This window comes from Scardinius erythrophthalmus (genome assembly GCF_964197995.2).
Source record: "Scardinius erythrophthalmus genome assembly, chromosome: 17".
In the NCBI taxonomy this organism is placed as follows: domain Eukaryota; kingdom Metazoa; phylum Chordata; class Actinopteri; order Cypriniformes; family Leuciscidae; genus Scardinius; species Scardinius erythrophthalmus.
Genome location: NC_138237.1, coordinates 18,350,965 through 18,377,124, shown reverse-complemented (window position 1 = coordinate 18,377,124; position 26,160 = coordinate 18,350,965). Strand labels below are relative to the sequence as shown.

Genomic DNA, 26,160 nt, shown 5'->3' with positions numbered 1-26,160 from the left:
TACTTAAGTAAAAATAGGTCTTTACAACTTTTACTTGTAACGGAGTAATATTTGACCAGTAGTATCTATACTTTCACTCAAGTAAGGAAGTTGTGTACTTCGTCCACCTCTGCCAGTCATATTTGATTATTATCATTATTACGATTTGTATGGAATGCATGCATAAAATGACCATACTCCCGTCCCTCAAAAATACTGAAATAACAGATATGTCTAGTAAACATGGGTCAGACGCTGTGCGTAGCCAATCAGGTTTCTGGAGACGCCTTTTGCCTGTCAATCATTTTGAGCATTCACAGTAATCAGTCCATATGGGAACCTGAAGCTAAGCTATAGATGTTTACTATTTTAATACAAGTAGTATTTTTTTAAGTTTATGTAAGTAGCCTATACTTAAGTGTACTCTCAGTAAACTAGTTTAGTAGTTTAAAGTATGCTCGTAAGTTTTCTTTAAGTGAACATTATAGTTGACTATTTATATATTATTTCTGCACTTGCAGTATACTACTATGTTCAAATGTAGAATTTACACTTGAAAAATACCTTTAACTGTACTTTAACTAATTTTTAAAAAAAATATTAGCTTCATGCATACTTTTTTATCAACACTTGAATGTCGGTAAGTTTCATAAAGAAAGGCAACATTTTAAACAAAAAAAGTTGAGAAAATCAGATTTTTGTCAAACACTACGCCTTGATCAGATTCAGAACGTTGTTCATAGTTGTTCACAAAGCTTCATAGTCGTTTTCTCCTCATGTGTTCGACATTTCATTTGGAAACACATTAAGCAGCTTTTATTTACATGATGCTGTTTAATATTTGATGATCACGTTATTTTACATTTGCGTGAGCAATCTTCTATAACTTTTTTCAGCTTCTTCTTCTCCTGGGTTTTGATCCAGAGATTCTGGATAGCTAATGGATAGCTGGAAAATTCAGTCAATGGTGGGGAAAGGGTAAAGCAGAATTAAAGTAAATTCCTATGTACACTACCAGTGGACTAGCCTACACAAAAATCAAGATAGGCAGAATTAGAAACATATCTGTTTTAAATCAATATTTTCAAACAATGTAAGTTTCATAAGACTATGTTTAAAAAAAGTATATTCAATATAGGCTACTCGATCAAAAGAGTTAACACAACTACAAGCCAAGTATACTTTGAATACTTAATTATACTTTTAAGTATATCTCGAACTAAAGATTGAGTACAAGTACAAGCCAAATTGGACTTTTCTCTCTGTATAAGTCAAGTACACTTAAGTGTAATTTTAAGTATATTTCTGAGAAGTACATAAAGTATATTTCTGAGAAGTATATAAAATGTAGACTGAAAGTATACTTTCTTATTTTTAGTTTAAAAGAAGAATAGAACACTTGAATAAACCTCTTTTTCGTAAGGGTAGCCCATTTCTTTTGTAAACTAGTTGCCAGACATTTGATTTAGGATAGCTTACCTGAGCATTTATCAGCACTATCTGGACAAGAACCGCCCAATTAGAGCGGAAAAGGCCGTCTGATTGACATGCAAAGTGACCAATGACAATGCGTTTAGGTTAACAAGGAGTTTGACATCTGAGACTGTACTTTAGTACATCTCTATGATAAGGGAGTACATTCTCCAAATGTGTTGAAGTCTTGTTTGGTTATCTCCAGTTGTAGGCTATTTATTAACATCTTGGCATTAGTAGGCTAGTCATAAAGGACAACTGGAATTTTATTCTTCATTTTATTGGTTTATTTTATTTCACGAATGGAGCGAGGGTGGTAACAGCAGTGACAGATTTTATTAAAGATGAATTTTCTAAGACGACATTGATTGCATCTTAAAACAAACGAAACAAATACAAATTATACCCTATAGAAAGTATTCTTTTACACAAACATTAAGCGATGTTACAAGGGAACTGAGAGGAAAATGTGCTGGGAAAACCATAATTAAGCCAAAAATTATGGGATTTGTTTATTTATTTACACATTAATGAACACAAACTGTGTGTGGTGCATTTTATTGAAAGCATTGACGGCACTAGCATTGTAACTTTTCGACTTTTCTAAGTAGCAGTATAATTGCTTGACATAACATTATCAACAATGCTACCTAATAGTCAAGAACCCTAAAAATCCTTTAACTTATCACACACATAAAATGTCTTCAGTTGTGTTTTGGCTAGACATGTAAAAAGGCATAAAGTAAATAAATACCATCATAGAGGCAGCAACAGTTACTTTACAGTAAAGGCAGAGCATGTAGATTGAAGAGCATTTTTTAAAAATACTCAAATTTGAGGAGAAATCTATAGAAATACTTTTAGAGTCTGGAAACACAATACTTTTTGTACACCATGTAGCTGACTGTTTTTAAAAGGCTTCTTATAGATGTATGATGAACAGAGGAACCAGGAGACTGAGCCAAGGATAACCCAGCAGAAACACACTGATGGCAGAGCAGGGCTGGATGCTCTCTAGAAGGCAAAGACAAATTCAGGTTTAAGCAGAGCAAATATTCATTCTAGTTTTATGTAGGACAAAGTATCTTAGCTCAGCTGTTGTACCTAATTCAACAAACAGAGTCTTCTGGATCTTGGTCACTTTACAAATGAAAGTTGTATTCTCAGTGATGGTGAAGCTCATGATGGTCAGCCTGAATCCGTATGGTTCAAGCTCTGTCACAAATGTGTTGTGCCTGAACTTGGGTTCAGGCATGATTCCAGAGATGTTTGTGCTTATGATGGTCTCCTTTTGGCCTTTGGACATGGAGAACTCGTAATCTGTGTGGTAGTTGGGTTTGGGCTCCAGAAGGCAGTCCACTCTGAGGTCATTATCTTCCTCTTGGCATACTGCAATTACACTCTCCTCATCCTGACACGACACTGGGCTCATCAGAACTGGAGATGAGAAATAATGAGGCCCGTTATTTAGATATTTACCATATGCAATGCATGATGCTTTGTAAAGCAAATTGTAAATGAGTTCAGCAGTACATTGATTTAAACGAACAGTTCTCCTATAATATCCTGGACACTCTTTTCCATTTAACGAAATTGAGTCTGTAAACCTAAAACCGAAAAGTCTGAAAGTTCTCTTTCTTCAAAAAAGAGGATTTAAAAAAAGAGTATGTACAGTGCTATGCATAAGTTTAGACACCCATGCTAAAGTTGACTAAAAAGAGGAATAAAAAATCATCTTTTGGAAATTGAACTTAATGTCTTAATTTAAAAAATTAGGAAAAATCCAACCTTTAAGGACACCAATTTTCTTTGTGAACGAATAATGTATCGTAAATAAATAAATGTTCTTCCTTAAAATATAGGGTGCATAAGTTTGGACACCCCTATGTTAAATTCCCATAGAGGCAGGCAGATTTTTATTTTTAAGTATTTTTTATTTTTTTTTAGGATACTATGCATCCTGATAAAGTTCCCTTGGCCTTTGGAATTAAAATAGCCCCACATCATCACTTAGCCTTCACCATACCTAGAGATTGGCATGGCGTACTTTCCATAATAATAATAATAATAATAATTCATTACATTTATATAGCGCTTTTCTCGACACTCAAAGCGCTTTACATAGAAGGGGGGAATCTCCTCAACCACCACCAATGTGCAGCATCCACCTGGATGATGCGACGGCAGCCATATTGCACCAGAACGCCCACCACACACCAGCTTATTGGTGGAGAGGAGACAGTGATGAAGCCAATCAGTATATATGGGGAGGATTAGGAGGCCATGATGGACAGAGGCCACTGGGCAAATTTGGCCAGGATGCCGGGGTTACACCCCTACTCTTTCGAAAGACATTCTGGGATTTTTAATGACCACAGAGAGTCAGGACCCCGGTTTAACGTCTCATCCGAAGGACGGTGCTCTTTTGGCAGTATAGTTTCCCCGTCACTATACTGGGGCATTAGGACCCACACAGACCACAGGGTGAGCAACCCCTGCTGGCCTCACTAACACCTCTTCCAGCAGCAACCTGGTTTTCTCAGGAGGTCTCCCATCCAGGTACTAACCAGGCTCAGCCCTGCTTAGCTTCAGTGGGCAACCAGTCTTGGGCTACAGGGTGATAAGGAACGCATAAGATCATCTCTCAATGCAAATCAAACCAGCTATTAGGCTAACTGAAATAAAACCATGCCAATCTCTAGGTATGGTAAAGGCTATGTGATGATGTGGGGCTATTTTAATTCCAAAGGCCAAGGGAACTTTATCAGGATGCATAGTATCCTAAAAAATAAATTAAAAAAATACTTAAAAATAAAAATCTTCCTGCCTCTATGGGAATTTAACATAGGGGTGTCCAGACTTATGCACCCTGTATTTTAAGGAAGAACATTTATTTATTCACGATACATTATTCGTTCACAAAGAAAATTGGTGTCCTTAAAGGTTGGATTTTTCCTAATTTTTTAAATTAAGGCATTAAGTTCAATTTCCAAAAGATGATTTTTTATTCCTCTTTTTATTCAACTTTAGTGTGGGTGTCTAAACTTATGCATAACACTGTATATATATATAATAGGAGAATATATTTTCATGGTGAAATGGTTTCATATGAAAAGCAATATTAGGAAAACATCTTCATAATCCTCTTACCTCCCAGAAGAAGAATCCACCCAAACATGCTGTTAAATGTGTTCATTACAAAGCTCTATAGGTAGAAAAGAGGAGAGAAGATAGTCATAAAATACTGTTACATATCAAAACATTTAAACATGATGACCATCTGTAGCGGCCATTTAATCTAGCCTGAAATCTTGAGGGGAAAAAAGGAGGAACGCACACTGTTAAACAAACCTGCATTTTAAAATGTTAAGTCTTGTTGTCGGCCATGTGGACCACCCATGAAACTGCGCTCTTCAGAGAACAACAATAGTGCTGTAGCTCCACCTAACTGCCTTACAGAGCACTTCACCCAACAACATGAAGCACTGCACTGCAGTGGACTGCAGCAGCCCCTCCCATCTGTGCTGCGCTAATGCAATGTTTCAGACCAAAACATACAAAAACTTATGAGATAGGCCTATTTCTATGTCCACATAAATCTATTCACCTACCAAAGCAGAATACCCTGATGAGAATCATTAAGTCCTTTGACAGCCTTAATGAGCCCAATGTCCTTATTTAATGTAAAGTAAACAGAGCAGTACAACACAGTTTGGCATACACTTGTCAAACATCACAGAATATACCTTATTTTTCATATCATAACAGCTGATCTCTGTGTAATTCTCAATCACAGGCCAGATTTTATTTGGAAACAATCCTGGGACATAATTATTTTGTTGTCAGAGCAAGCATGACATAATAGTTTCCAGACATTTACCTTGCAGAGACTTTATGTGCGTGCTGTTTTAATCCCAGTCTGTGATGCTTTGGCAGGTGACCCTTTCCGGTGGTTCATAAAGCTGTGGAGAGTGGAAGGAGTAGGAGAGAGGATCTGAGAGAGGAGAGAAGGAAAACGGTTTGTCTCCCCCTTTTGAGAGAACTAGAAAATGCTTTTTAACCGACATTTTACCAAATGTTATGCAGAGTTTCCCACAATTTGAAATGATTTAGTTGAATGAGATACGTCAGGACATTTAAAGTATAACATATACATTACAAAATGTTTCAGTTTTTGTTAGTACACTACCGTTCAAAAGATTGAGGTAAGATTTTTTAATGTTCTTGATAGAAGTCTCTATAAAATGCTGCAATTATTTGATAAAAAAATACAGTAAAAACAGTAATATTGTGAAATATTATTACAATTGAAATAACTTTTCTGTTTTGATATAATTCATAGAAACGAAATCTTGTGGAACTCCTTCCCAGGGGACCGACTCCATATTAACGTCTATGTGCTTGGAATGCGATGTCATTAGAGTCCCTGTTGGTGTAATGGTCATAAATATCAATAATATTCATCAAAATAAAAATTCTTTACTTGAGCCTTACTTTTATTTAGACATTATTTACTTTACTAATCTACATTATCAAAGTAAATACATCAGATTTGTTGATCCCTGACAGCTGTCAATCATTTGGTCCTCTTGCAGTTTATTTTCAGTAAACACTGTGGGTGTGCCTTATTTGTTTCTTGCTTTTTGCATTTAAATTAGAGGACAAATTAGCATGAAAAAGGCTTTTATCATCATTTCCAAAGATGGATGCATGTATATTCAGTACCGCAAAGATTTCAGTCAATCAGAAGACTGATGCACCTCAGACACACGCTGTTTCAAGACAGGTGAATATCACACACGACAGTGTTTATTGTTGCTTTACTTTCCATATGGATGAATGATTTTTTTTTTTTTTTCAAAGAGATTGACAGTGACATCTCCAGTGTTTCCTTACGTGACAAGGTATGCTTTTTGAAAAGCACTGATAGCTCATTGCTGAAGTTGAGAATTAATTCCACTGCTTTATTTTGAATTGTTAATTTTCCTCAGCTGATAACAATGCTGGTGGATGTTTTACATTTGAAAGGATTTCAAAATAAGCCATGACAACCTGCCCTTCACATCAAATGAAGAGATTAATTCAGCGGTACCTTACAAACGTTGCTCATTAATTTATTTTTGCTTGGAGTCCCTACAAATTAAGATGAAAATGCCTATTTAATAACCAAAATTAGACAGAAATGTTAATACATTTAAATAAAATCTAAAAGTGTACTAAATAGGAATAAAACCTAATTTGACATTAGATCTCTACTATTTTAAGAAATGTTTTCACCATTTTTATAACAAGCAAATGTCACAAGCAAAAAACATCCATTTAAAAACTTCCAGATCAACCCCTCCGCTTCAAAATACAGCATGATTTTGCTATCCAGGGTTACACAGAGATTAGCATTAATATTTCAGCAAAAGTTAATGTAATCTGTGCTGCCGTAGGCCTACTAAATTGAGAAATTCTTTTTGATTTTATTTAAGTTTTGGTGTCATACGATTGCAATGTTTTTGGTAATATAAAAATATATCACAATATACATTACAGCACATAAAGATAGTTCTCTGTTTTATTATTGTTTGAGCATTGAACACTGCAATGCAGTTCTGACATTGCATGTTCATTAATGAGCACCAGAGGGAGGTGTAGGACCATTTACTTTGGACACGCGCTGTACAATAGATTCCCTTTAAACGTGTATCCTAAATACTGCACAAATCAGACTTTGCACGATATCACGTATTTGTAGCTGATCAGTAATATACCATATTGCTGAAACCGATGAACTATTCACAATTACCAACTTCGGTTTACTTATGCCTGCTGCACACTTGAGCTCCGCCTGGGATTGTGATCCATTAATCGTATTGTCCTTAATCACCGGACGAATCAGACGAGAGATGCGAGTTAAGCGCAACTTTGAATTCTGTGCTTGTCTCCGTCAATTGACGTTTCCTAAACATACCAAGTTTTGCTGTTAGGTAAAGTTAATAATACTAGTTTCCGCGGAAGAGAGGATGCTTTTAGAGACTTTTGGCAAAGGCGCATGGATGAGGATAACCACTCCAGGACGATATAGCAACAACTGAGCGAACAAAACCCGTTCACTCTGTAGTGTAGTCTAGGCAGCAACTGGACAGAGACCTCAGGTTTATGTTGAGACGGTCGTCCATTCTTCTTTAATCTCAGTGCTTCGCGCTTTAAGCTGATTTATGTTCGATCCGCTGCCCTCGCGCGCAGTTCAAAGTGCGTCGTGATGCGTAATTGCTTTACAGGATCGGAGTATTGAATGGTTCGGTCCAGCGCGTGGTGCCCATCCGAACTGGCTGACAAGTTCAAATTAACAACTGGACATCTGAACATCTTCAGTTTTCCTCTCACAACTCAGTAAATGGGAAACCTGGATAATTGTTCTCTTAAGGATTGTGCTCTCTCTTAATCTCTTATCGCATCACTTGTTTTGAATTGATTTCATCTTTAACAAGACCGTGATGTTTTTGAATTTGGTTCTTCCACTGATGTCCATCCTTTTGATAAGAGGTAAGATAAACTGTCCCGAGACTCTTTCTTCTTAATGTTCTTCTATGTCTCTCTGTTACAATTTAGGCTACATTATCGATCACTTGTAGCCTATAGACATTCCACGATGTTGTTTTTCAAGACCAAGAGCCTACTATTACGGACTATAAACCAATACAAACAATTACAATTCTATGTCTTAAACGATTAACTTAGGCATAAATTACAGTGGGCTCTATTGTTGAGAGGCCACCATACTTTCCATGTATTCTAAAAACGATATTAAATAATCAATTAGGCAGAAAAGTGTGACTTGGTTAAAAACTAAATATTGTTCAAACTGATAATCAGTCAGTCTTTAATATTGATTAGTATTGTTTTTTCTGACCAATACCAACTATTTTTGTGTGTAGATGTATAATGAATCCATTTTTCATTGTTTTATTTCTGCTATTTGACACAATAAGCCTGTGAACACCACTGTAGAACACGCAATGTGCTTTAATATTGTTGTTTTATATTCATGAATTGATGAAAAGTGAGCATATCAGTCAAAAATATATGCCTGTCTCTATGTAATCCTATAACAGCATGAAGAGTCAAAGAGTAGCTCTTAAAAGTTCAGAAGTATTACACACTGTACAACTCTCTTTATCGTAACAGCTTTTAGTTTTTAGACCTGAAGTGTTATTATAATTAATGTTGTGAGGCAAGAGTCTGGTTGAGCTTGAGCTGCCATAATTTTACATCCGTTCTGGTTCTAAACATGTTCTGTTGTGTTGAACTGAATTTACCAATGTATGCAGCAGCATCAAAGTCATGGGTTATGATGTAAAAGCCAAGGTCCGCAGAGTCTGCTTTCTTCTTCTTCTTCTTTTTTTCTTTCTTTTTTTTTACAAACACATGGGCTGTCTGAGATTTCCTAGATGCTACACTTAAGAAACATCTGGTCAATTGTGATTGCCTTCTTTTTCAAGAAAAAAACAATCCGATTGGGGAATAAATCAACAGTTCAAGCAGTCACATGTGCAGTGTACTGGATATTTCTATGTATATATATATATATATATATATATATATATATATATATATATATATATATATATATATATATATAGTGGGATTTGCAGCATTATTTTCGATGAGCCATTTGGACTCAGCTGTTAATGAAATGAAATATTAACTATCTCTCTTATTTCTCCATGAAACAACACGCTATTTAACATTAGGAAAACAGACACTACCCAACAACACACTGCTCACATGCTCTTGTTGATATTTTAAAAGTGTGTGCAATACAGTAGGCTACTGGCCTCTTTTTAGTTTTATCATTACAGTTTATCATGCTTTAAATAATAATTTTAGTGGACTTTAGAAAGGACAGAGATTGAGCTACAAAATGTTTAAATGCAGTCACAAGAAGAATTAAATCCTTATTCAAACACACTTATGTAATCCCCTGCATTTAATGCCACAGCATTAGGTTAACAAATATTAGGCTAATTGATATTTTGCTGTATGGTGAGTCTCGCGAAAACATGTCCAGGTCACAAGTCTGCAAAATAAAATACAAATAATTTTAATAGAAAATACAAAAATACAAAAACACCTAATAATAAAAAATAAATGTATTGTATATATATATATATAGAGAGAGAGAGAGAGAGAGAGAGAGAGAGAGATTCTGTACAAAACATCTTGGGGTGAAATGTGAGATTCACCATTATATTAGTTGTGCCTCTGCTCTGTTAGAACAAGCCTTTGAAAATTGGTTTAAGGGTTAGCTCACCCAAAAATGAAAAGTCTGTCATCATTGACTCACCCTCTCATTCCAAACCCATAAGACTTTCACTCATCTTCTGAACACGAATGAAGATATTTTTAATGAAATCTGATAGATTTCTGTCCCTCCATTGACCGTCTACCCAACTACAACTTTGACGACACCAGATCAATGCTTATATGTGAATAAATGTCTAAATTAAATCTGTTCAGCATTTAAATCGAGTCTCTTCAGACACTTTGGACTGAACCGCTCGAATCATATTGCATATTAATTAGTTTTACGATCTCTTTATGAACTTTTTGAAGTGTCAAAGTGATAGTTGCGTAGACTGGAGGGACAGAAATCGCTCAGATTTCATTAAAAATATCTTCATTTGTGTTTTGAAGATGAATCAAATCCTTACGGGTTTACAACATGAGGGTGAGTAAATGATAATGATTTTTGGGTGAACTACCCCTTTAATAGTTTATGCGGGACCAAATGTGCTATTTTTGCTGAGATGGTAATATAGTAAAAAATATTACATGACATTTGTCAGATTTGTTTATGAATCCAACAAGTTATGCATATTATGCATATAATATTTTATTACTACACTTTGCGTAATAATGTACAACTGAGTATTACACATAATTAGTTGTGTAGGCATATCATAGAGTTGGATTGCTGATGTCTATTTTACCTCAATAAGATCCCAAAATATAGCATCACTCAGGGTGAAACTTGAGTATGATTTCTATACTGTTATCAGTAACAAACACAGAAACTTTATTACATTTCCTGTCATCCTGTCTAGGCGATAGATAGAGGCACAGTTAAAGAAACATGAAGGATGTTTAGCAGCTGGTGAACTTAATTAGCATTAACAAAAATCTCAGTTGGTTTCTATAATGATTTACAACATTCGAAATTCGACATGTGTGAATGTGGAGAGTAAAGATGCTGTTGATTCAGCTTTGATTACTCGTCACTTCAGCCTTTGCGGGCTTTTTCATATAACACTTGAGAAATCATTCTTCTGCTTGTCAATTAACATGACGTGTGTATCATGATTCACTTTCGTATGAAAAACTAAATGTAATATAAATGTGAAATGTCATATAGAAAGTTCTTAGGACCTTTTAAATAACAGAGAAGTTGCATATTTTAAATCCATGTGAAATATGAATGCATTCCTCCTTTTGCAGATCTAATTAGAAGGTATTATTGAAGACCATTGCATGTGTGTGTGGCCTGTCTGGTGTTAAGCGTTGTCTGGTCCTGCTGTGGCTGATCCTGACCCACTTTCCCCCCTTACTATGAGCGCTCGCTCTTTAACTGCCACTGAGCACGCTCCCACCATCTGTTATCCCATGGACCGTTGCCATGGCAATACTCTGAGTCTTTTCTAAACGGCGATGCAGTAGTCAAGTGGGTAATGTAGTAAAGGGCTGAACTCTGGCAACAGGTCATTGTAATAAAACCACGGCTTTGACATAAGACATCTCAGTACAAGCGACGCAACCCTCTGCGCTTGAGTAAGTATGAGCTGTGATTAAGTTGAGGGACAAATCACTAAAACGATTCAACTGTATCAACCAACCAGCTTCAAATCAGTAACCATGGGGTAAAATTCATCAGAAATGCATATCAAATAAATCTGGATTAACAGTGTTCTGTAGTGGTGGGGATTTTGATTCATCTCAGTAAACTTTTGAATCCATTCACCAAAAAGATTTGTTCAGAGTTGTTCACTGATTCATTCAGGTTATTATTCTGTGATGTCTGTTTTTAATGTGTCATTGAATCATTAGAGGCCAAACACCTATTGTATCTGTTCCCGTTCCTATTATTATTATTATTATTATTCATTTTTCCGACAGGGAGTCTATGGCAGCCCATAGAACCGCTTGCGGGAAAGTTGGCACATTGATAGAGGAGAGTCTGAACTATCAGCATAGCACATTTGGAGTCTCCAACTTATTCCTTCTAGCGCCACCAACTGTCCAAAGTTGCACTCATGTTTATGCTAATAACTTTTGAACCACAAGGGCTAGAAACAAAATTTATTTTTTCCTCTGATTCCCTAGCTCAAGGCGATTCGTTATGACGTAATTTTCCGTCATGGAAATTTTTCCGCCATTTTGAATTTTCTTAAAAACCTACTTTTTTTAACTCCTCCTAGGCCGTTGCTCAGATTTTCACGAAAATTGAACCAGATCATCTCCAGACAAGGCCGACAAAAATTTGTGGAATTCAAGTTGATTCGTCAAACCATTTTCGATAAACCCAAGAACAAATTGTACGTAGCGCTTGCGAAAACAGACGTAAGGCTGTATCTCGGCAACGCTTTATCGGATTCAGACTAAACTTGGTACATGTCATCACAAGCATGACCTGAGGCTACATGTTGCGTTTTGGCGCAGCGCCACCTACTGGTCCGGAGATATGAAAAATGGATCTTTTTGCTTATAACTTCTGAACAGTTTGTCCAAAAATCATAAAATCGGTCTCGTTAGATTCAGGGCGACATGCCAAGTCGACTGATATCCAATTTTACCATATCGGCCATTTAGAATTTGGGGCTAAAATGCTGTATTTCAAGAACGCATGAACGGATTGTTACGAAACTTGGTATGGGTAATCAGCAGGAAGCCCTGAAGGAGCCTGCAAAGTTTCGAACCAGTGCCACCTAGTGGTCAAAAGTTATAACAAAATTTCCAAAAAGGCTAATAACTATTGAAATGCCACTGGTCTTAATAGATTCCTTGGGTCAAGCCAAGAACATAGATACCAAGTTTTCCTTATTTGGCCGAACTTCCTGTCCGCCATCTTGATTTTCATTCAAAACCTACTTTTTCTAACTCCTCCTAGACCGTTTGTTCAATTTTCACCAAAATCGAAATCGTATCATCTCCAGACCGTGCCGACTAAAAGTTATGGATTTCGTGTCGATAGACGAAACCGTTTTCAGATACCGCAGCAGCAAATTTGAGGCATGATGCAAAAAAGACTATTCAGGCTTTATCTCTGCAATGCCTTGACATATATACACCAAACGTTGTATGTGTCATTGTCACTTCACTCTGACCACATCACATTGGTTTTGTAACTGCGCCACCTATTGGTCGAAAGTGATAATCAATTAAATCATATTTTGAATTACTGTTTATGTGATTTTTCAGCCATTTTGCCATAATTCATCATTAAATGTCTTTAACCTGCTCATTGTTGCAGTTGGTCTGACACATTCAGCCATGTTGGCATGTCTTATCGTCTTCTGCTGCTTGGCCCCGATAATGGCTGCTTGCAGCTATATTTTAGCCTTATTATTGGTGACTTATTCACAAGCAAAAAGGGGAATCCAAAAAACGGGCAAAGATCAAAAACCAAGAACACGGGAAGAACAGAGAGAATGCTCAGAATTGCAGTATAGACACTAAACAAGACTTTGCAGGGAATGAATGAGTGTACATGGTTTAAATAGGCTGAGACTGACATGGTAATGAGACACAGGTGGATGCAGTCAGGGATGATGAGTCGGGGCAGTGAGTTATGGGAAATGTAGTGCCCTCTGGTGGTAATGACGGGCACTTTCACTGGTGATCGTGACAGATATTAGCCTGGATGCCAGCCGAACTTAGCCCCGCCCACAACATTTTTAGGTCGGGAAGTTCGGTCTGGAATTGATCCGTTGTAGAGCTATTATGCCCGAACCAAAGCTGTTCGGACCAATCAAATTCTCAGGGTGGGCTTTATACAATGATGGACAGATGATTAACAGTAACGTAATCATCCACGTCACCAACGAGCGCTTGGGTTGAATTCGTTTACAACAAAGATGACTGCCGCTGGAGAATTGAGATTTCACACTTACAAATAAGTTGTTTAGAATAAATGCATATTTGGCGTACTGTCCGAGGAGAGGACTCCGGGATCGGTATCCAGCCCGAACCCAAAGTACTCCCCCCATATTCTAGGCTGTGGAAGAACAGACCAAGAGTGAGAGGAGGGATGCTGAAAACTGTCAAGGAATGTTATGTGAGTTGACAGAGTGAATAAATATATGCTTCCTCTCATGCTGATAGGGTAGACATGGTAATTGTTTGATGTTGATTGGATTGATTATTTGAACGTGCTCCTCCCGAACTTTGTTTATGAAACATTATGTGTAGATTCCACCATCGCGTCTGTTATAGAAGATAACGACAGCGCATTAATTTTAAAATAGGAACAGAGAACCGCGATCAAGGCATTTGTTGATCGGAAAGATGATTGAAGAACATACGTCACTTACTTACATATTCTGACTAGAATCTGAGTATGACGACGTCAGGCTAGACAGATATTAATATATAAAAAATATATTAATGATACTAGCATTCCAGACAGATGTGGAAGGAACAAACAAGACTTCAGAACGAGCCTCAAAAGATGTTTTATTCAGCCACTGTTTAAGCAACACCAATCTCGTCTCATCGGGCTGTCATCCTCTGTAGCCTACATCTGAATTGATTGAGTGTACAAAAATATATGAATATAAATATATATTAATATATAAAAAATATATTAATGATACTAGCATTCCAGACAGATGTGGAAGGAACAAACAAGACTTCAGAATGAGCTTTAAAAATATGTTTTATTCAGCCACTGTTTAAGCAACACCAATCTTGTCTCATCGGGCTGTCATCCTCTGTACGTCTGAATTGATTGAGTGTACACAAATCCAACATTTCCTCTTGAGAAACCCAGCTGAAAGAGAGATATCAGTGTCATTGCATGTAATGGTGGGTCTCCTGGTAAAAGTTGATAACCCTGCCTGATGGTATTATTCACAGAGAGGGCTCTCACGGCTTACTGGCACATCATATTAAGTATGATGGCTTGCTTAAGGCAGCATACTGCTGTAGTGCTCAGCTCTGGTTAGCATCGGCCAGTACTAGTATTAAAGTTGAAGTATGTAATATCCGCATCAAGTCACCAAACAGAATTGCAAAAATAATGACCAACAATGGACAGTATTGTCATATAGTCCTGCCTCCAAACTCACCCCATTGGATGCGCACAGAGCCAAAGAGGGCAATCAGCCTATGAATAGCTTAAATATTGTTGTCTCTACATATCAAGCTGGATTAGAGAAATTATTTTAACATTGAATTCAAAATATGAATGCATTAAAATATGGACAAGGCTGTGTGGACATGCTACTGTTCCTTGTTTTGTTTACTAGCATCAAGTGAATATTAGAAGATAACTTTGCCTGCAGGCATATAAGTATGAAAGTATAATTTCAAACAAAAGGATGTAATAGCTTTTGTGTATGATAAGAAGTGATTATCAGAATTTCTTAATAAAACTTTCCATTGACGGCTGCATCTGTATCATGTTTAGTTTGTGAAGACAAAGCAATGGCTCATCTTCAAACATGATGAATTCATTTCTTTAGGAACAGACTTGAATGTTGTTTTTCTGCTATTACAATGGCTTGTGGGTGTATTAAAGCGATTCGCAGCTCTTTTGCAGATATCGCCAGCTTTGCCTGTCTGCTTTTAGATTAACAGCCTAGTGCTTAGAGATTGTGATGAGAATCATGATGGACAGCTCTCAGGGAAAACAGCAGTGCAATGATGCATTTGTTACTGTTAAAATAATTGCTATTTGGCACATTCACAAGAACTAAGGCAACACAAGCTAGTCTTCATGAGCAGTTCACAGATTTGCCTTGAACTTTTTGTTAGAGTGAAGACAAATGTAAAAATCCTCTCAACCTATGGCTTCTCTTCATTTATATCTGCTTGGTTTTAAGTCATTGCTTTCTATATGTACTTCATTAGTATCAGACCTGTGAGGTGATGAACATGATTCTACTGAAGGGGAAAATGAAAGAACAGAATTAATTTCACTCTCCTAAATGCCTATGATAACTGTCCCGCTAAACTAGTGAAATGTAGAAGTGTGGATTATAATCATAAATCTTCTTGAACATTCCACTGGGAATAGACAGGGCTCGGCTTTAAAGATAAAAGGGGTCCTGAGATATGCTCGCCCCTGAATCTAACCCAAGTAGTGAAGCAGAACGAGTAATTTTTTGGCAAAAGCAATTGACATGCATATTGACCACTTTTTTTTCTTCTTCTTTTTTGTTGTTGTTGGATTTAAGCAAATCCATCCTGAGTCATATAAGGGTGGAACTGTTATCACTTGTCGTCAGGTTGTAAAATTACTAGAAGAGGCTGTGTAATTCATCAAGGCTTTATCGCACAAAATGAAATGGCTGCCTAAATCAGCCCCTTTAATTTTATTTTGAAGTGTTGGTGTGGCAAACTATTCTCTCTCTGTGTAGACTGATGTTTATGGTGAAATGTTTGGTAATTAGACATTTGTGTGGACTTTTGCAGTTCAGAACTGAGTTTGTTGCATATAGATAAGATTTGTTCATTCTGTTCATAAAACGATTGGAAATATTCATCAGTCTTCTGCATAGCTAGGTGTAAGATACACTGTAGTTCTTATTCCTCAAAGCTTTTAATCAGCTCAGAGACCAGAGCTTGTCAGTCCGCCGGCAGAGTGGGAGGAAATGAGGTCATATGTACAGTATGTGACATTTATGACCCTATAGCAGCCATGTTTGATCGTATGCTTTATATATTACACTAATGTTGTGCAAACATCTACTTGGATTAGAAAACATAAAATTATGTAAGATTTAAAATTTCATCAGAGCATAGCAGATCTATTTAATCTTATCTTCACCCATTTTAAAGTCAACAATAGATGCACAATTCATGTCTGAACACCTGGAATATATTACTCTTTTATGGTGCTTTTGCATCCTTTCAAATCTTAAAAGGTCATTCCATTGGAATTGCATGGACAATGTTCATACAGGTTTGGAATGACTTGAGGGTGAGGTGAACTAATCCTTTAATTTTATAAGAGGCCAAGCTGTGGAACACTGTTTGCTTTTTTATTATGCAACAAATGTCTGAACAAATTTCTGAGCTGACAGTGCATGCTGTGTGGAAATGTCTGTGTCTTTTCCGATTGACTCTCCAATGCAGTGAAGAGACTGGACAGCTGAACAGCAGTTTGGACCGTGTTCTTGGTCCCCTTTGTTGACGGAGGGCTTTCATTTCTTATTAGCCTTTGTGCTGCGTGTCATGACAGCTGACTTATGAGGCACAGTCCACCCCAGTGTGTCGGGTCATCATGTGCAGATGACAAATCTTGTTTTAGTTTATGTCACAGGTTTAAGTCATTGTGGAATTTTTTTTGTGTGTTTTTATCAACTTGAAATTTGGTACACTCTTAAAAATAAAGGTTCTTTATTGGCTTTGATGGTTCTGTGAAGAACCTTGAATGAACATACATGCACTTTCCATTGCACAAAAGTCTTTTTATAAATGAAAAGGCTTTAGATTATTGAAATGTTCTTTACACTAAGAAACGAAGGTACTTGGAACTGTTGGAACTTTTCACTGAAAGGTTTTCTGAAGAACCCATCATTTTTGTTCTATGGAAATGCTGCGAAAATCCTTCATAAATGATAAAAACCCAAAGCATCATAAATAATGTATCATGAATCATATGAAAATCCTTTTATTAGGGAAGCACCGATATGAAAATTTTGGCCGATACCGAAAATTCTTTGTATTTGAAAGCCAATAACTGATATATTGGCCGTTAAATCTAAATCCAAATATATTTTTTTATATTTATTTTTTTTATATATATATAATTTTTGAGAGCCTGATTACAAAAACAAAAGTGTTTCAAAAGTAGGTTGTTGATTTAAAGGAGAACTCCGGTCAATTTTAACATTGAGCTAATTTTTTTGTACATTTGGAGTGCTGTCAACACAGAGAACAACGACAAAAATCGGTGTTGCCTACACCGAGTTATTCTATTTTGCACCCTGTTGACTTCAATGGGGCAAGTACTAATCCTGCTTTTAGCCTCTTAACATCCTTGATGTGTCATTACAAGTGCACAGAAAATGTGAGTGATTCCTTCAGAGTGAACACGAGTGAATCTGACTGCAGTAGATGTGAAAGAAATGTATAAAAATGATGTTATTTAAGCCAGCGCAAATACCTGTGTTTACATCCTGTTTTCGGGTGAAGTCCAAAGTAGTCGATTGCCGAGTTCACGCACATAGGTTTAGTACCTACGATCACTCGTGTGAACTCGGCAATCGACTACTTTGGACTTCACCCGAAAACAGGATGTAAACACAGGTATTTGCGCTGGCTTAAATAACATCATTTTTATACATTTCTTTCACATCTACTGCAGTCAGATTCACTCGTGTTCACTCTGAAGGAATCACTCACATTTTCTGTGCACTTGTAATGACACATCAAGGATGTTAAGAGGCTAAAAGCAGGTTTAGTACTTGCCCCATTGAAGTCAACAGGGTGCAAATTTTAAAAATAGAATAACTCGGTGTAGGCAACACCGATTTTTGTCGTTGTTCTCTGTACTGACAGCACTCCAAATGTACAAAAAAATTAGCTCAATGTTAAAATTGACCGGAGTTCTCCTTTAACTTACGTCACACCTTTCTTCTGTGGAACACAAAAAGAAAAATTTTGAGGGATGATACAATGAGTGAAGACTGGAGCTTTGAGGCCAAAGCAGCATAAATTATGAATCATGAATCATATGAATCATGTGCTATATTACAGAGTCTTCTGAGGCCATACGATAATTTTATGCGAACAGCAAAGCAATATGATCCAAAAATTTAAGCTGAATCTTTTCACTGAATCTGTTGATTCGGTTCACAAAAACAAAATGATCCGAATAATTTGTTTGTGAATCAGACTGATCTGGTTCTTGAGTTCAACTCACTGATTCAGTGCTGTTCTCAAATCAGTATCTTTCTCGAGGAGAAGAATGTGAAAAATGACTCAGAATGTAGTATATGAATTATCTCAACTGAACGTGCTTTTAAAATAATGATTACTTACACACTGCTTCGAGTGCTGAATCTTTTCATAGAAGGTGATAAAAATGTAATAGCCTTACTTGCACATGCACCACACCGGTTCTCTCAGAATATAATCTGCAAATGTGGCCATACTTCCCCAAACATTACTAATGGATATCACAAATAGTAAATGATTTCCAGGGTAAATGTTTATCTGGTAATGACCATGGGTGTTTGGATGGCTTTAGCTGGATATTCTGTGGCATCTCTCTTTATGTGGGTATCCATAATGCAGGTTAATGCAGCATCGTGCATTGGACTGATGTCTCTCTCATGTGGTTGGAAGCGATGCTGAACTTCAATATCATGAGTGCTGTAATCTGCTGCTGTTGCTAACCTCCTCTAACCTGTCGTCTAGAAGCCTCCTATTCAGCAGGGCTTTGCTGTGTTTGTGCAGGCTCTCATGAGCAGCCCTAAAGCCTGGGAACGCCAGTCTGCTCCCCCACTGTCTACTCTAATCCATTACTGACTTTCTGCCTGCCACTGACTCGCATTTATTTTTTCATCGTTGTTGTTGTTGTCATTGTTTTTAAAGCTTACCCATATCTATAGTGACCGAAGACTTAAGGGCAGCATTTAACTTTATTAAATTTGTGTCCTGGAATGATTTTTTGAAAGACATATCTGATTTTGCAAAATCATTTCATTAATGTCCCATTTGACTTAACTTTTTTCATAGATGCATTTTGCCTTGTACGTGATCATCACAGTTTAGCTGGATTCATGTGAACCGGTTATGTGCTTCCTAAGTTCCTACATACTTATTTTTCATTTATTTCATAATTTTTTTCTGTCTATTTTTAAATGATTTTTATACCCCCCCCCCCCCCAAAAAAAAAAAAACGTAGTTATTTTCATCCTTTATGTTTCATATTTTAGTGTGTATTTTTAATAGGCTCCATTCTCTTTCTATAAGAACAGTTTTATAAAACAATATAATCTATTTTGACCTCAATTATAATGAACTTAACCAGAAAACAATGCATTACCCTCCGGCTCAAAAATTTTTCAATACAAAAGAATAAAAAAGTAGCTTGTGTTTTGAATCCCATAAACTCTTTTTGTAATCACTTAAAACACACAAATACCACAATTAACAAATCTGAACCTCCCTTCCACAGAAAGGACTAGAATTTTCCAAAAAAGAGGGTTATGTTTATGGTTATGTAAGGGACTTTACCTCAATACTGTGCAGCCTTATATTGGAGAGGGATTGTCTCCTGTTTTTAAGTGGTTTAACACCAGGAATCCTCTGGCTATGTGGAGGCCTGGGATTGGAGTATCACGCACATGTTCCGCAGGTAAACACAATCTGTGTTTACAGACACCCTTTAGCCAGGGCGGGTGAAGTACCCGTGGTTCTTAAACCCTCCTATTTTTAGACAACTAGATTTAAGCCCAGTCGCAAGGAGCCGCTGCACCTTATTTACGCTCTACAGGCCTACTGTAAAGAGACTCCATCCTCCATCTTTTAATTCTCTCCACCTTTCATTACTCTTTGTCCTCCACATTCTATAGCATTGATGGATAGAGAAGTCTTTTTAAGCCAATAAGCTGAATTTACCCATTAGAGAAATTACTGAGCTAATTGCCCCAGCTTTGAAGGCGTCATATATTGACGCTCTTGACATTTCGTCTACATCGAACGCACATGGCACCCTTTAGCATCAATATGAGACGCAGATAGAAGAAATGGGCCAGAAGGCGCCTCCTAGCGGTCTAACCCTAACCCTACACTAGACCTAAACCTACCCATAACCGAACAAAGATCTGTGCGTCTCATTTTGACGCTGGGGTGCCATGTGCGTTCGATGTAGACGAAATGTCAAAAGCGTCAGTATTATGACGCCCAAGGATGAGAATGCGTTGGTATTTACAGGATATCTCAGGACTGAGTAAACAATGTCTGTTGTCTGCCCTACTGGTGGTTCATATATTTTTTTATTGTCGTTTTAACAACCAATGTTTTAATGACTTGAAAGCTTGAATTAGTGAATGAAAGTTAAATGTATTAAAGTGGGGTCTTATGCTCCCCAAGGCTGCATTTAACTGATAAAAAAATGCAACAAAACAGGAATACTGTGAAATATTATTACAATTTAAAATAACTTTTGTATTTTAAATCATTTTAAAATGTAATTTATTCCTGTGATGGCAAAGCTGAATTTTCAGCATCATTACTCCAGTCTTCAGTGTCACATGACCTTTCAGAAATCATTCTAGTATGCTGATTTGCTGCTCAAGAAACATTCAATTCCTCAATTTCAATTCCTTAATTTGAATTTAAATGAAATTCACAGTTCAGTTTTGAAATGTCTAAAAACACTTGGCATAGCCAATACCAAGTTATGTCATGAAACTCAGATGGCGCAGGATGATGGGTCCTTAACGCAACCTGCTGACAACAAGGAACACGCTGATTGGTTCCTGTTGTTTAGCAGTTACTGTGCTTTCAGAGTTCCTCTGAAACTGTCCACCTTCCCCAGCTCCACCTGTATAGATCTGCTACGGGTAATTTCATATATGTTGTTGTGCAGCAGCAGCATGTCTTACATACAGTACTCACAACAGTGTGTCTATATATTGGCAGTAGCAAGTCTCTGTACATGCTCTTCAGCAGCAACAGCAGCGTAGCAGATCTATTCAGTCAAGACCAAAGACATTAACATTGTCATATCCGTTACCATGCTAAACTTTTGTCAGGATAGAAATATGTTTATGAAAACCACATTAAAATAAATAAATAAAATAATTTTTCTCATTCTTGATTTGATCTTTACATGTTCATCCACATATTATGGTGACTAACGAAACCCTGACTCACTGTTAATCTTTCTATTCCCAGATGTTCGTAGTCAAATGGTCCAGATGGATAGCAGTATGTCGGGATTTGTGGGCTCACAAGTAGAGCTACGCTGTCAGTTTGTCAACAGCAACCCACCTGTAAAAATCTCCCAGGTCACCTGGCAGAAGCTTGTCAACGGCACTAAGCAGAACGTGGCCATCGCCAATCCAACCCTAGGCGTGTCGGTGCTGACCCCCTTTAAAGACCGTGTGCGCTTCAAGAACTCTGCCATCCGCCAGCGCACGCCTTCCCTGGAGGACACCACCATAGTCTTCAACAAACTAAAACTATCAGATGAATCCACCTACATCTGCGAGTACACAACCTTCCCAGCTGGCAACAGGGAGAACATGGTTAATCTCACTATTTATGGTATGTAATGGCGCTATCCTCCTAATACCAACTGTACAGCAATCTCTCCAGGCCACAAATACCACAAACGCTGATTTATTTTTTGTGCATTTACAAATATGACTCCAAATGAGATTTAAGAGCTAATTAATTTCAGCAAACAATTTCAGTAGGCGAGTAGAGCAAATTTGTTTGTGAACTATCCCTTTGACGCTGAGCAAGTTCCAAGGCCTTTCATTTTCACACAGTTTAAGGGATATCTTAGTTACATAAAACTAGTTAAACCTTTGGTGATTAAGCTTTAGTGATTAACTCACTATCATCAGATTATTCTCAGTACCTTAGCAGTGTAAAAGCACTTACTGTTGTAGCAGTTACGGCTAGACGCTGTGTGTGAAACAGGCTTTTGGAGCCAAGGTTGTGCTGCAGTGGATTTTGCTTGTAGTGCTTTTTTGTAGTGCTTTGGTTTTGAGATTAGTAAAACATTTGATTTCGCAGAAGAAGAATTTCTGTGCGTATTGCATCATTTTCCAAGTTGATGAGGCTTTTGTCTGTTCAAAGTTCGTTTTTTCCATGGAAACTGATTATATAGAGCATTGTAGTTATTAATGAAAAACACAAAGTAATAAGCTGAAAAGCTATCAAAACATAACGTGGGACAGAATATTGCAGTAATCCAGGAGTCGCCTGCAGTGTGCCTGTGTTGTAAGCCTCTGTATTTGTCCCTCAGTTCGCCCTATGATCCAGATGAGTCTGTCCACTCCCTCCATAGTGGCGGGATCCGGAGATCTGAAGATGACTGTTGCCACGTGCGTTTCTGCCAATGGGAAGCCACCCAGTGTGATCACATGGGAAACTGATTTGGATGGAGAATCCAACACTCAGGAGATACGCAACCCTGATGGGACTGTCACTGTGCGCAGTGATTACTTGGTGATTCCCAGTCGAGAAATACACCAACAGCCGCTCACCTGCGTCTCCACATATAATGACGAACAATTCACGGACAGTGTCACGCTCAACATTCAGTGTAAGAAACCATGCTTTACACTACTGTTCAAAAGTTTGGGGTCAGTAAAAGTAAAAAAAAAAAAGAATACTTATTCAGTGAGGATTCATTAAGTTGATTAAAAGTCACTGAAGACTTTTACATTGTTACAAAAAAAAATCAATTTCAAATAAATGCTGTTCTTTCGAACTTAATACTCCTTAAAAAAAAAACATGACAAAAATGTATCACAGTTTCCACAAAAATATTAAACAGCACATTGATGATTGAAATTTTACTTCAGCACCAATTAAGGATTTTTGAAGGGTCATATTTTCAACATTGATTATAATAAGAAATGTTTCTTGTGATACTGAAGACTGAATATATGTATAGATATTTGAATAATATGTATTCAAAAATACATCATGGGGTCTCAATTAAAACTAATTTTATTCAAAATTTTTGTTACTGTTTACATCAATTTTATTTAGTGTCCATTGAAGGAAAAAGAAAAAAATAATACTTAGATACATTTATGTTGTATTTTGCTCCTTGTCTACAGATGAACCAGAGGTGTTAATAGATGGCTTCGATGGAAACTGGTATTTGAACAGAGAAAACGTTCAGCTCACCTGCTTGGCTGATGCCAACCCACCCATCTCTTTGTTTCAGTGGAGATAGTATGTCATTTTAGTCTTAGTAAACAGCATGCCTTTGAATTCTGTGCTGATTTATTTATCATTCAAAGAACATTCACTTAAAATATATTGAAATAGATGATGATCTCAAAATACACCGTAGTCTAAAATGGCTAATTTTTAATTAAAGGAATTTTCTGGGTTCAGTATCAAAAGAAATCTGTCGATTACCACAGAAAATAATTTCAAGTCATGTTTGCATTGCACTTACAATTGATGTTGTTCTTTGCATCTTAGCATCAGTGAAATCTCATGCAAAACCTGATGGGCATTTCTCTCTCTAGCTTGAATGGAACTTTGCCGAGTACAGCAGAACTTCGTGACGATGTGCTGATCTTCAAAGGTCCTGTAACCAATGACATCTCGGGAACATACGTCTGTGACGCCACCAACAGCATTGGGACAGGCTCAGCATCCGTTGAGGTCATTGTCACAGGTACATTGTTTACACTTCCTGTTGGACTGAATGCTGTACTGCTTTTGTGCATGTGAACCTTGAATATACATGTGAATCTTTTAATCTTTTACCCTAAGCTTACTCTCGACTGCCTCTGAAACATACACACTTCAGCATTATCATGCCACTGTTGTGTCAGTAAACAATGTGGACTCTCACTGCCTGAAACTGTATTTAGTTCTTTGGCCCTAAGCTGTTTTGTTTTTTTCACTTGCTTGCTGGTGCAGCACTTTGCATGTGGCTGCAAGTTGTCTGTGTGTGGCTTCTGAATGAACCATAGTCTTTGAGGATCTCCTGAATCATTTTCCTTTCGGCATGCTGTTAACATAAGGTGTGGTCTATAGAAACGTTGAATAGAAACATTTACTTGTGTGTTCATGTATGTGTGGTTCTTCCGGCCTGCTGCATGGTTCGATCTCTTTGGTGTAGTGACGGCGCCTGGGATTGTACAAAGAAAAGAAAAGTCATCCCCATCCTGACTCCCTCCTCCTACTCATGTTGCTTTCTAAAAGACCTTGTGAAATCGAAATTGAGCTTTGTGGCTTTTAGTCAGCGTCCAATATGTAAATGTACTCCTAAAAGGTTTTTTTTAAGTACACTACTGTTCAAAAGTTTGGGTGAGTAAGAGTTTCTTTAAAAGAAATGAATACTTTTATTCAGCAAGGATACAATAAATTGATCAAAAGTGACAAAGATATTTATAATGTTACAAAAGATTAATATTTCAAATGAATGCTTTATATTCAAATGCATTATATACATTAAAAGTTTAAAACGGATATGGTCCCTACAAAAACATTAATCAGCACAACTGTTTTCAACATTAATAATAATAAGAAATGTTTCTTGAGTGCCAAATCATCATATTAGAATGATTTCTGAAGGATCATGTGACATTGACGATGCTGAAAATTCAGCTTTGCCATCACAGGAATGCATTCCATTTTAAAACATTCTAATAGACTAAAATCTATTTGATCTAATTTAAATATAATAAATGCAGCCTTAGTGAGCACAAGAGACTTTTTTCAAAAACAAAAGAATTGTATTCAAACTTTTGAACAGTAGTATGGGCTGATCAAAGTAAAGATACAAGCCCTTTGATATGATCCTAGATCCCACTTCCTGTTTCAACAGGAAAAACATCTACTCATGAAAAAAAACTGTTCACAAGGTCTTTTACAACCTCATATTGTTATGCTATTTAAAAGTGATCAATATGACTACCTCTTTCCTTACCCAGAATTCCCTAGCTACCCACATGAGGTGTCTCAGGAGCAACAGCAAGCAGGTGCCGTCATTGGTGGAGCTGTTGTTTGTGGCACAGTGCTGTTGGCTGCCATTACGCTCCTGGTAGTGTTTTTCTATCGCCGGAGATGCACATTTAAAGGAAATTACAGTACGAAGAAGCAAATCCTTGGAAATGGCTACAGCAAGGCTGGCAGCGTGCCGCCACTCCCCTCACTACCTCACAGTCTGACCTTCTCTGAAGAATCAGATGAAGAGAAGAAGCTGGAATTTTACAGAGGCTCCAGTATTTTAGGAGGACGCACTCAGGAGTTTCACAGCTGCCATGACAGCAGGATGAAGACCTACTGCGCGGGACTGATCGAGGACCATGAGAAATACGAATGTAACGAGCAGACTTATTTTTACGAGTATGGATCTGAGGTGGAGGTCTCAGTGGACATGGTTCCTCAGATGGACGGCTCTGTCATCTCTAAAGAAGAGTGGTATGTGTAGAATTCAAAACGTTGAACTTCTCAGCACGTCGATTTTTTGCTATCTTCTCGTTCTTCGCCATCTCCTTCCTTTTGAAGCAGGCTTTGGGATCCAAACTGACGTTGGATTTGATTCACTTAGACAGCATTGTTGGCATGAAAATCCAAAATGATGATGGATGTTTGGAGATTGACCAGTGATTGGACACGTCGATGACTTTGCATGACATAATCTCTGTTTCAAAACCTAGCACGCTATTTATGGCAGCCATCATAATTATGCATAGCTATTTGAACATTTTTGCATAATGTATAATTATGCTGCCTATTGAAATAGCCACTTTCAGCCAAATTCGAAATCAGCATCACAAT

General features: G+C 37.2%; 2 protein-coding genes across 2 annotated transcripts; one reads left to right on the top strand and one right to left on the bottom strand.

Annotated features, from left to right (window-relative positions):
* Positions 1-1,749: 1,749 nt before the first annotated feature.
* Positions 1,750-4,902, bottom strand: LOC308705679 (uncharacterized protein). The gene is made up of 4 exons (XM_081390804.1): positions 4,804-4,902; positions 4,603-4,657; positions 2,557-2,889; positions 1,750-2,466 (listed from the first exon to the last, which is right to left on the bottom strand). The coding sequence occupies exons 1-4, from the start codon at positions 4,807-4,809 to the stop codon at positions 2,375-2,377; spliced, it is 486 nt and encodes a 161-aa protein (XP_081246930.1). The 5' UTR covers positions 4,810-4,902; the 3' UTR covers positions 1,750-2,374.
* A 3,035-nt stretch (positions 4,903-7,937) lies between these two features.
* Positions 7,938-25,810, top strand: nectin1a (nectin cell adhesion molecule 1a; the record flags this gene model as incomplete). The annotated part of the gene is made up of 6 exons (XM_081391566.1): positions 7,938-7,986; positions 21,571-21,942; positions 22,652-22,951; positions 23,475-23,592; positions 23,895-24,046; positions 25,311-25,810. 6 exons carry the CDS (start codon positions 7,938-7,940, stop codon positions 25,808-25,810), a joined length of 1,491 nt encoding a protein of 496 aa, XP_081247692.1.
* Between the last annotated feature and the right edge of the window lie 350 nt (positions 25,811-26,160).